Source organism: Leptodactylus fuscus, unplaced genomic scaffold (assembly GCF_031893055.1).
Source record: "Leptodactylus fuscus isolate aLepFus1 unplaced genomic scaffold, aLepFus1.hap2 HAP2_SCAFFOLD_246, whole genome shotgun sequence".
NCBI lineage: Eukaryota > Metazoa > Chordata > Amphibia > Anura > Leptodactylidae > Leptodactylus > Leptodactylus fuscus.
The window spans coordinates 568-13,533 of NW_027440269.1; the positions used below are offsets into that span (position 1 = coordinate 568).

A 12,966-nucleotide genomic window follows, 5' to 3' on the forward strand; every position below is an offset into this window, starting at 1 on the left:
TACACCCACACACATAGATACACACAGATATACATACATATACACCCACACACATAGATATACATACATATACACAGATATACATACATATACACCCACACACATAGATATACATACATATACACAGATATACATACATATACACCCACACACATAGATATACGTACATATACACCCACACACATAGATATACATACATATACACAGATATACATACATATACACCCACACACATAGATATACGTACATATACACAGATATACATACACAGATATACATACATATACACCCACACACATAGATATACATACATATACACAGATATACATACATATACACCCACACACATAGATACACATACATATACAAATCAAATCAAATCAAAAATGCTTTATTGGCACATCCGAATAGGTATTTGGCATTGCCAAAGCTAGTAAAGGGGGCGGGAGTTGGGTTGGGTGGGTGGTGGGTATGGGGGGGTGGTTTGGGGTATAACAGTCCATGGAGTCTCATCTTCCTCTTCGTTGGTGGCTGCTATATGGGGAGGTGGGGGTGGGGCGGGTGTATTGGGATAAATATAACAGTCTGTGGAGTCTCATCTTCCTCTGGTTTGGTGACAGCTGGACACGTATTGGGCAGCGATATATATACAGATATACATACATATACACCCACACACATAGATATACGTACATATACACCCACACACATAGATATACGTACATATACACAGATATACATACATATACACCCACACACATAGATATACATACATATACACAGATATACATACATATACACCCACACACATAGATATACGTACATATACACCCACACACATAGATATACGTACATATACACAGATATACATACATATACACCCACACACATAGATATACATACATATACACAGATATACATACATATACACCCACACACATAGATATACGTACATATACACAGATATACATACACAGATATACATACATATACACACACCCACACACATAGATATACATACATATACACAGATATACATACATATACACCCACACACATAGATATACATACATATACACAGATATACATACATATACACCCACACACATAGATATACGTACATATACACAGATATACATACACAGATATACATACATATACACACACCCACACACATAGATATACATACATATACACAGATATACATACATAGACACCCACACACATAGATACACACAGATATACATACATATACACCCACACACATAGATATACGTACATATACACAGATATACACACATAGATATACATACATACAGTCCTATGAAAAAGTTTGGGCACCCCTATTAATCTTAATCATTTTTAGTTCTAAATATTTTGGTGTTTGCAGCAGCCATTTCAGTTTGATATATCTAATAACTGATGGACACAGTAATATTTCAGGATTGAAATGAGGTTTATTGTACTAACAGAAAATGTGCAATATGCATTAAACCAAAATTTGACCAGTGCAAAAGTATGGGCACCTCAACAGAAAAGTGACATTAATATTTAGTACATCCTCCTTTTGCAAAGATAACAGCCTCTAGTCGCTTCCTGTAGCTTTTAATCAGTTCCTGGATCCTGGATAAAGGTATTTTGGACAAACAATTCGCGTTCAGTTAAGTTAGATGGTCGCCGAGCATGGACAGCCCGCTTCCAATCATCCCACAGATGTTCAATGATATTCAGGTCTGGGGACTGGGATGGCCATTCCAGAACATTGTCCTTGTTCCTCTGCATGAATGCCTGAGGATTTGGAGCGGTGTTTTGGATCATTGTCTTGCTGAAATATCCATCCCCGGCGTAACTTCAACTTCGTCACTGATTCTTGAACATTATTCTCAAGAATCTGCTGATACTGAGTGGAATCCATGCAACTCTCAACTTTACCAAGATTCCCGATGCCGGCATTGGCCACACAGCCCCAAAGCATGATGGAACCTCCACCAAATTTTACAGTGGGTAGCATGTGTTTTTCTTGGAATGCTGTTTCTTTTTGGACGCCATGCATAACGCCTTTTTTTTATAACCAAACAACTCAATTTTTGTTTCCAAAATGAAGCTGCCTTGTCCAAATGTGCTTTTTCATACCTCAGGCAACTCTATTTGTGGCGTACGTGCAGAAACGGCTTCTTTCTCATCACTCTCCCATACAGCTTCTATTTGTGCAAAGTGCGCTGTATAGTTGACCGATGCACAGTGACACCATCTGCAGCAAGATGATGCTGCAGCTCTTTGGAGGTGTCTGTGGATTGTCCTTGACTCTTCTCACCATTCTTCTTCTCTGCCTTTCTGATATTTTTCTTGGCCTGCCACTTCTGGGCTTAACAAGAACTGTCCCTGTGGTCTTCCATTTCCTTACTATGTTCCTCACAGTGGAAACTGACAGGTTAAATCTCTGAGACAACGTTTTGTATCCTTCCCCTGAACAACTATGTTGAACAATCTTTGTTTTCAGATCATTTGAGGGCGGGCTGTCCATGCTCGGCGACCATCAAACTTAACTGAACTTGAATTGTTTTGTAGAAAGAAATGGTCCAAAATCCCTTCATCCAGGATCCAGGAACTGATTAAAAGCTACAGGAAGCGACTAGAGGCTGTTATCTTTGCAAAAGGAGGATGTACTAAATATTAATGTCACTTTTCTGTTGAGGTGCCCATATTTTTGCACCGGTCAAATTTTGGTTTAATGCATATTGCGCATTTTCTGTTAGTACAATAAACCTCATTTCAATCCTGAAATATTACTGTGTCCATCAGTTATTAGATATATCAAACTGAAATGGCTGCTGCAAACACCAAAATATTTAGAACTAAAAATGATTAAGATTAATAGGGGTGCCCAAACTTTTTCATAGGACTGTATACACAGATATACATACATATACACCCACACACATAGATATACATACATATACACCCACACACATAGATATACATACACAGATATTCATACATATATAGACACCCACACACATAGATACACATACATATACACAGATATACATACATATATACACATAGATATACATACATATACACACACCCACACACATAGATACACATACATATACACAGATATACATACATATACACCCACACACATAGATATACATACATACACACAGATATACATACATATACACCCACACACATAGATATACACCCACACACATAGATATACATACATATACACCCACACACATAGATATACATACATATACACAGAACGCCTCAGCCTTTGGATCCAAACCAAACGATCCAGAATTTATAGACAGACTAAAAAACATAGACATCCAAATCCTCCTAGAGACATGGACCCGGGCAGAAGATGAATCCCTAACACCCATGGGCTACAAGGAATTCTCTGTCGCTGCCCGGAAAAGCAAGACTACCAAACATGGCCGCCACTCAGGAGGCATACTAATATGGTACAAGGAGGAGCTCAAAGAACATGTGAAAGCCATCAAACGCGATGACAACCACATGTGGATAAAAATAAGCAGCTCCATCCTCAGCGGCCAGCAGGACATCTATCTCTGTGCAGTATATATGCCCCCAACAGAGTCCACCTACCACAACCCAGACATCTATGAGGTCCTACAAAGGGAATCTGCACAGTTCCAGTCCCAAGGCAGAGTGCTGATCTGCGGCGACCTAAACGCCAGGACTGGCACAGAGATAGACTACCTGTCCTCTGATGGAAACCTGCACATCCCGGTAGGCGAGGTCCACCACCTGGAGTCTGCACAGAGAAGAAGAAATAGCTATGACATAGTCGTCAACAAGAGCAGGAGACAGCTGCTGAACCTGTGCCGGAGTCTGGGACTGTACATAATGAACGGGCGTACCAGAGGGGACACTCAGGTACGCTTCACACTAAACTCCCATGTGGGCAACAGCGTGGTGGACTATGTCATCACAGACCCAGCAGACCGGTCAGACATAGATGCTCTCATAGTCACCCCTGAGACACACCTGTCAGACCACAATCAGATCCTGCTGTACATGAGATCCACTGACAAGCCCCTCACACAGCAGCCCCACCAGATTGGTCTCTACAACCTGCCACCATTCTTCAAATGGACCAGTCACCGGGCCACCGAATACACCAATGCGGCTAACCGACCCGAAATCAAGGAACTGCTCACAAACTTCTATATGAGTTCCTACCAGCCAGACCAACAAGGGGTCACCCGAGCAGTGAAGGACTTCAGTAACATCCAGTACACCACGGCAGAACTAGCAGGCCTGAAACAGACAAAGCCCAAGAGACCGACTAACAGTCTCACAAATGGTTTGACAGCGACTGCAAGGCTCTACGCCGTTCTCTAAGGGCAGCCTCCAACTGGAAACACAGGGACCCCAACAACAGAGAGACGAGGGAAGCCTACAGCAATCTATGCAAGCAATACAAGGGCACCCTCAGAGAGAAGAAACAGAGGGACCTCTCCCACAAAATACAGCAACTAGAGGACTCCCTCCAGGACAGCTCATTCTGGGAGACCTGGCACCACATGGGCACAAAGCCCAAGAAAAACTCTCTCCACATCCAAAATGGCAATATCTGGCTCAACTACTTCAGAGGTCTCTACAAAAACATCCCAGAAGAAGAACTAACTCCAGAACAGCAACAGATAATCACCAAACTGAGGGACATGGAGAAAGTCATCAAAGACTTCCAGAACCCTCTGGACTCGCCAATCACCATAAAAGATATACAGGAAAGAATTGCCCTGCTGAAAGGCAAAAAGGCCAGTGGCCCTGACGGCATCCTACCAGAGATGATGAAATACAGCCCTCCAGCAATACACGCGGCACTGGCAAAGCTATTCACCCTCGTGCTCAATGCTGGACACTTCCCCGAAGACTGGAACAAAGGCCTCATAACCCCCATCTACAAGAATGGGGACCAATATGACCCCAACAACTACAGAGGGATCTGCGTCAGCAGCACATAGCTGGGGAAACTGTTCAACAGCATCATCAATAACAGAATCCTCACACAACACGGGGTCCTCAGCAAGAGCCAAGCAGGGTTCATGCCAAACCACCGCACCACAGACCATATCTACACCCTGCACAGCCTCATCAAGACGCACGTCCACAACACCAGAAGAGGCAAGATATTCGCCTGCTTCGTGGACTTTAAGAAGGCGTTTGATTCAGTATGGCACCCAGGCCTACTCCTAAAACTCCTAGAGAATGGAATAGGAGGAAGAACGTACGACGTCATCAAGAGCTCCTACACCGGAAACCAGTGCAGTGTGAAGGTGAATGGGAAAAGGACCGCATACTTCCAACAGGCCCGAGGGGTCAGACAAGGCTGTAGCCTGAGCCCAACGCTCTTCAACATCTACATCAATGAACTGGCTACAGCCCTGGAGGCCTCACCAACCCCAGGCCTCACCCTGAACAATCGAGAGGTGAAGTTCCTGCTGTACGCCGACGACCTCCTACTCCTGGCCCCCACCGAGAAAGACCTCCAAGAAAGCCTGTCAGTGCTGGAAAAATTCAGCACCACATGGGCCCTACCCATCAACCAGAAGAAGACCAAAATCATGGTATTCCAGAAGAAGGGCCACAATAAAGCCTCCACCACCCCACAATTCACACTGAACGGCTCCACACTGGAGAAAACCAACAGCTACACCTACCTGGGGCTGGAGCTCAGCCAATCAGGAAGCTTCAAAGCAGCAATAGAAACCCTGAAAGCAAAAGCCTGCAGAACCTTCTACGCCATCAGAAGACAACTGTACCACCTCAAACCACCGGTGAGGGTCTGGCTGAAGATATTTGACGCTGTCATCTCCCTGATCCTTCTCTATGGCAGTGAGGTTTGGGGCCCAGCCACCTACCCAGACCAGTCACAGTGGGATTCCAGCCCAACAGAGAACTTCCACCTGGAGTTCTGCAAATACCTGCTCCATGTCCATCGCAACACCACCAACATGGCCTGCAGGGCAGAGCTAGGCAGACTCCCCCTATGGCTCACCATACAGAAGAGGGAGCTAGCTTTCCAGGCACACATCCAGGGGAGCGACTCCTACCACCACCAAGCCTGGCTAAGCCACCGGAGCAAACCAGACATTCACCAACCAAACAGCAGCCAACCACCAAACCAAAAACACCAACAGATGATAACCAAGGCCGAAATAAAGGCGACCACAGAGGCAAACAGAGAGCGGTACATTGAAGAATGGAGAAACGAAATAAATAACTCCAAGAAACTCACCAATGTGTACCAATCCCTACAAAGGGACTACACCATGGCCACCTACCTGGAGAGAATACGCCACCCCAAGCACAGACAGACCCTGAGCCGGTACAGACTGAGCGCCCACAACCTAGAGATAGAGACGGGGCGATACAGGCAGACGTACAAGCCACGGGAGAAGAGACTGTGCCAGCACTGTGACCAGGGGGTCCTAGAAGACCAGACCCACTTCCTGCTACACTGCACCAAATACTCAGCTGTGAGGGCCGTCTACTACCAAAGACTCTCTGCCCACATCCCAGACTTCATATCTGCAGACGAGAAGAGGAAACTCTACATCCTACTGGGAGAAGAAGAGGCCACTGTGGAGATCGCTGCCCAATACGTGTCCAGCTGTCACCAAACAAGAGGAAGATGAGACTCCACGGACTGTTATATTTATCCCAATACACCGGCCCCACCCCCACCTCCCCATATAGCAGTCACCAACTAAGAGGAAGATGAGACTCCACGGACTGTTATACCCCAAACCACCCACCCCACCCCCACCACCACCCACCCACCCACCCACCCGAGTCCAACTCCCCCCCCCCCACACTTTACTAGCTTTGGCAATGCCAAATATCTATTCGGACGTGCCAATAAAGCTTTTTTGATTTGATTTGATATACATACATATACACCCACACACATAGATACACATAGATACACATACATATACACACACCCATACACATAGATATACATACATATACACCCACACACATAGATACACATAGATACACATACATATACACACACCCACACACATAGATATACATGGATATACACAGATATACATACATATACACCCACACACATAGATATACATGGATATACACAGATATACATATATAGACACCCACACACATAGATACACATACATATACACAGATATACATATATAGACACCCACACACATAGATACACATACATATACACAGATATACATACATATACACCCACACACATAGATATACATACATATACACAGATATACATACATATACACCCACACACATAGATACACATACATATACACAGATATACATACATATACACCCACACACATAGATATACATACATATACACCCACACACATAGATATACACAGATATACATACATATACACACACCCACACACATAGATATACACAAACATACATACATATACATAGATATACACACAGACATAGATATAAATAAAATAAAAAAAAAGCTTTATTGGCACGTTTGAATAGACATTTGGTATTGTCAAAGTGAATAGAGTGGTGGTATGGGGGGGTTGGGATGTACGGAGGTGAATGGGTGATTAGAAGGGGCAGTATTGGGGTGTAACAGTCCTTGGGGTTTCATCTCTAGATGTACGTATGGATGCTACTTATTAACCCCGTCTCTTCTGCTGGTTGTGCAGGGATTATTGACAGCACGCAGGTGGAGCAGAGGCAGGTGGTTGCAGTAACGGGAGATGGCACAAACGATGGTCCTGCACTGAAGAAAGCCGATGTTGGGTTTGCTATGGTAGGTTGGTCATATGAAGATGCTGAGGACGTTGCTCTTGACATTCGAGCTCTCACTAGTCATGGGTTATAATTTGATGCAGGGTCCAGACGTCTCCTTTCATCTTCAGTTTTTGATTGTTTTCTTGCTCTTTCTACAATTTTATAGGGAATTGCGGGCACAGACGTGGCCAAGGAGGCTTCTGACATCATCCTGACAGATGACAACTTCAGCAGCATTGTTAAGGCAGTGATGTGGGGCCGCAACGTGTATGACAGCATCTCTAAGTTCCTGCAGTTTCAGCTGACCGTGAATGTGGTCGCTGTGATTGTGGCATTTACAGGGGCGTGCATTACCCAGGTGAGAGGGCACACGTCAGGCAGAGGGGGCTTTGTTTTTAGGGATCCCTCTGCAGCATAGACTGGAGATCTGTCTTTTTCTGTTGATTCCTCACCTAGGATTCTCCCCTAAAAGCTGTTCAGATGTTGTGGGTGAACCTCATCATGGACACATTTGCATCCCTTGCTCTGGCAACTGAGCCCCCAACGGAATCTCTTCTACTTCGGAAACCCTATGGAAGGAACAAGCCTTTGATTTCTCGAACCATGATGAAGAACATCCTGGGTCATGGCGTCTACCAGCTGACTCTCATCTTCACGCTACTTTTTGTGGGTAAGTTACCTCTTCCATGATAGAGCGATATTTGCTGGCTATTAGAGCACATGTTTATAATCCAAGGGGCTATGTGTGTTTGCAGGAGAGGAGATCTTTAATATAGACAGTGGACGGAATGCACCGCTCCATTCTCCTCCGTCCGAACATTATACCATCATCTTCAACACCTTTGTCATGATGCAGCTCTTCAATGAGATCAACGCTCGCAAGATCCACGGAGAGCGCAATGTCTTTGATGGAATATTTAGGAATCCGATTTTTTGTACGATTGTACTTGGCACCTTTGCAATCCAGGTAATTATCCATTGATAGATGTCTGAGATTCTTCCTCATGTTCCAGTACAAGGCAGTCTAAATCTAGAAAGTCGCTGCGGGTGAGTCAGGTGTTCTGCTCTTGTATCTCACAGCATAGTGATGGATGGAGGAAAGTCTGCCCGATGCTGGCGCTCTTTAGCTGTTTCTCTGCCATTGCACCTTCCTTTAGCTCCTTTGTGTCATATTTCACACTTTACTGTCATATATTGCACCATTCTTTTGCTCCTTCCTATCATATATCACTCTTTGCTGCCATATATCGCACCTATCTTTCCCTCCATCTTGCCATATAATGCGTCTTCCTTTCGCACCTTCCTGCCATATATCGCACCTTCTATCGCACCTTCCTGCCATATATCACACTTACCTTTCGCACCTTCCTGCCATATATCACACTTACACCTTCCTGCCATATATCACACTTATCTTTCGCTGGTTCCTGCCATATATCGCACCTTCCTGCCATATATCACACTTACCATTCGCAACTTCCTGCCATATATCACACTTATCTTTCGCTGGTTCCTGCCATATATCGCACCTTCTATCACACCTTCCTGCCATATATCGCACTTATCTTTCACACTTTCCTGCCATATATCGCACCTTCTATTGCACCATGCACCTTCCTGCCATATATCGCACTTATCTTTCGCACATTCCTGCCATATATCGCACTTATCTTTCACACTTTCCTGCCATATATCGCACCTTCTATTGCACCATGCACCTTCCTGCCATATATCGCACTTATCTTTTGTACCTTCCTGCCATATATTGCACTTATCTTTCGCACCTTCCTGCCATATATCGTACCTTCCTGCCATATATCACACTTATCTTTCGCACCTTCCTGCCATATATCGCACTTATCTTTCGCACCTTCCTGCTATATATCGCACTTATCTTTCGTACCTTCCTGCCATATATCGCACTTATCTTTTGCACCTTCCTGCCATATATCACACTTATCTTTCGCACCTTCCTGCCATATATCGCACTTATCTTTCGCACCTTCCTGCTATATATCGCACTTATCTTTCGCACATTCCTGCCATATATCGCACTTATCTTTCGCACCTTCCTGCTATATATCGCACTTATCTTTCGCACATTCCTGCTATATATCGCACTTATCTTTCGCACATTCCTGCCATATATCGCACTTATCTTTCGCACCTTCCTGCTATATATCGCACTTATCTTTCGCACATTCCTGCCATATATCACACTTATCTTTCGCACCTTCCTGCCATATATCGCACTTATCTTTTGCACCTTCCTGCCATATATCACACTTATCTTTCGCACCTTCCTGCCATATATCGCACTTATCTTTCGCACCTTCCTGCTATATATCGCACTTATCTTTCGCACCTTCCTGCCATATATCGCACTTATCTTTTGCACCTTCCTGCCATATATCGCACCTTCTAGCCATATACCGCACTTATCTTTTGCACCTTCCTGCCATATATCGTACCTTCCTGCCATATATCGCACTTATCTTTTGCACCTTCCTGCCATATATCGTACCTTCCTGTCATATATCACACTTATCTTTCACACCTTCCTGCCATATATCGCACTTATCTTTTGCACCTTCCTGCCATATATCGCACCTTCTATCGCACATTCCTGCCATATATCACACTTATCTTTCGCACCTTCCTGCCATATATCACACTTATCTTTCGCACCTTCCTGCCATATATCACACTTATCTTTCACACCTTCCTGCCATATATCACACTTATCTTTTGCACCTTCCTGTCATATATCACACCTTCCTGCCATATATCGCACTTATCTTTCGCACCTTCCTGCCATATATCACACCTTCCTGCCATATATCGCACTTATCTTTTGCACCTTCCTGCCATATATCGCACTTATCTTTCACACTTTCCTGCCATATATCGCACCTTCTATTGCACCATGCACCTTCCTGCCATATATCACACTTATCTTTTGCACCTTCCTGTCATATATCACACCTTCCTGCCATATATCGCACTTATCTTTCGCACCTTCCTGCCATATATCGTACCTTCCTGCCATATATCACACTTATCTTTCGTACCTTCCTGCCATATATCACACTTATCTTTCGCACCTTCCTGCCATATATCGCACTTATCTTTTGCACCTTCCTGCCATATATCACACTTATCTTTCGCACCTTCCTGCCATATATCGCACTTATCTTTCGTACCTTCCTGCCATATATCGCACTTATCTTTTGCACCTTCCTGCCATATATCACACTTATCTTTCGCACCTTCCTGCCATATATCACACTTATCTTTCGCACCTTCCTGCCATATATCGCACTTATCTTTTGCACCTTCCTGCCATATATCGTACCTTCCTGCCATATATCGCACTTATCTTTTGCACCTTCCTGCCATATATCGTACCTTCCTGTCATATATCGCACTTATCTTTCACACCTTCCTGCCATATATCGCACTTATCTTTCGCACCTTCCTGCCATATATCGCACCTTCTATCGCACATTCCTGCCATATATCACACTTATCTTTCGCACATTCCTGCCATATATCACACTTATCTTTCGCACCTTCCTGCCATATATCACACTTATCTTTCACACCTTCCTGCCATATATCACACTTATCTTTTGCACCTTCCTGTCATATATCACACCTTCCTGCCATATATCGCACTTATCTTTCGCACCTTCCTGCCATATATCACACCTTCCTGCCATATATCGCACTTATCTTTCGCACCTTCCTGCCATATATCGCACTTATCTTTCGCACATTCCTGCCATATATCGCACTTATCTTTCGCACATTCCTGCCATATATCGCACTTATCTTTCGCACATTCCTGCCATATATCGCACCTTCTATTGCACCATGCACCTTCCTGCCATATATCACACTTATCTTTTGCATCTTCCTGTCATATATCACACCTTCCTGCCATATATCGCACTTATCTTTCGCACCTTCCTGCCATATATCACACCTTCCTGCCATATATCGCACTTATCTTTCGCACCTTCCTGCCATATATCACACCTTCCTGCCATATATCGCACTTATCTTTTGCACCTTCCTGCCATATATCGCACTTATCTTTCACACTTTCCTGCCATATATCGCACCTTCTATTGCACCATGCACCTTCCTGCCATATATCACACTTATCTTTTGCACCTTCCTGTCATATATCACACCTTCCTGCCATATATCGCACTTATCTTTCGCACCTTCCTGCCATATATCGTACCTTCCTGCTATATATCACACTTATCTTTCGTACCTTCCTGCCATATATCACACTTATCTTTCGCACCTTCCTGCCATATATCGCACTTATCTTTTGCACCTTCCTGCCATATATCACACTTATCTTTCGCACCTTCCTGCCATATATCGCACTTATCTTTCGTACCTTCCTGCCATATATCGCACTTATCTTTTGCACCTTCCTGCCATATATCACACTTATCTTTCGCACCTTCCTGCCATATATCACACTTATCTTTCGCACCTTCCTGCCATATATCGCACTTATCTTTTGCACCTTCCTGCCATATATCACACCTTCCTGCCATATATCGCACTTATCTTTTGCACCTTCCTGCCATATATCGTACCTTCCTGCCATATATCGCACTTATCTTTTGCACCTTCCTGCCATATATCGTACCTTCCTGTCATATATCGCACTTATCTTTCACACCTTCCTGCCATATATCGCACTTATCTTTCGCACCTTCCTGCCATATATCGCACCTTCTATCGCACATTCCTGCCATATATCACACTTATCTTTCGCACATTCCTGCCATATATCACACTTATCTTTCGCACCTTCCTGCCATATATCACACTTATCTTTCACACCTTCCTGCCATATATCACACTTATCTTTTGCACCTTCCTGTCATATATCACACCTTCCTGCCATATATCGCACTTATCTTTCGCACCTTCCTGCCATATATCACACCTTCCTGCCATATATCGCACTTATCTTTCGCACCTTCCTGCCATATATCACACCTTCCTGCCATATATCGCACTTATCTTTCGCACCTTCCTGCCATATATCACACTTATCTTTCGCACATTCCTGCCATATATCACACTTATCTTTCGCACCTTCCTGCCATATATCGCACTTATCTTTCGCACCTT

General features: G+C 43.9%; 1 protein-coding gene across 3 annotated transcripts in view; it reads left to right on the plus strand.

Annotated features, from left to right (window-relative positions):
• Nucleotides 1-7,717: 7,717 nt before the first annotated feature.
• The window catches only part of LOC142187823 (plasma membrane calcium-transporting ATPase 2-like), a 29,804-nt gene continuing 24,555 nt past the window's right edge, over nucleotides 7,718-12,966 (plus strand). For all 3 annotated transcript variants that reach the window (XM_075261650.1, XM_075261651.1, XM_075261649.1), the window contains exons 1-4: nucleotides 7,718-7,819; nucleotides 7,967-8,158; nucleotides 8,257-8,470; nucleotides 8,556-8,767. In XM_075261650.1, the coding sequence (XP_075117751.1) occupies nucleotides 7,817-7,819; nucleotides 7,967-8,158; nucleotides 8,257-8,470; nucleotides 8,556-8,767 (621 nt within the window). In that variant the 5' untranslated portion in view covers nucleotides 7,718-7,816. The remainder of the gene's footprint in view (nucleotides 7,820-7,966; nucleotides 8,159-8,256; nucleotides 8,471-8,555; nucleotides 8,768-12,966) is intronic.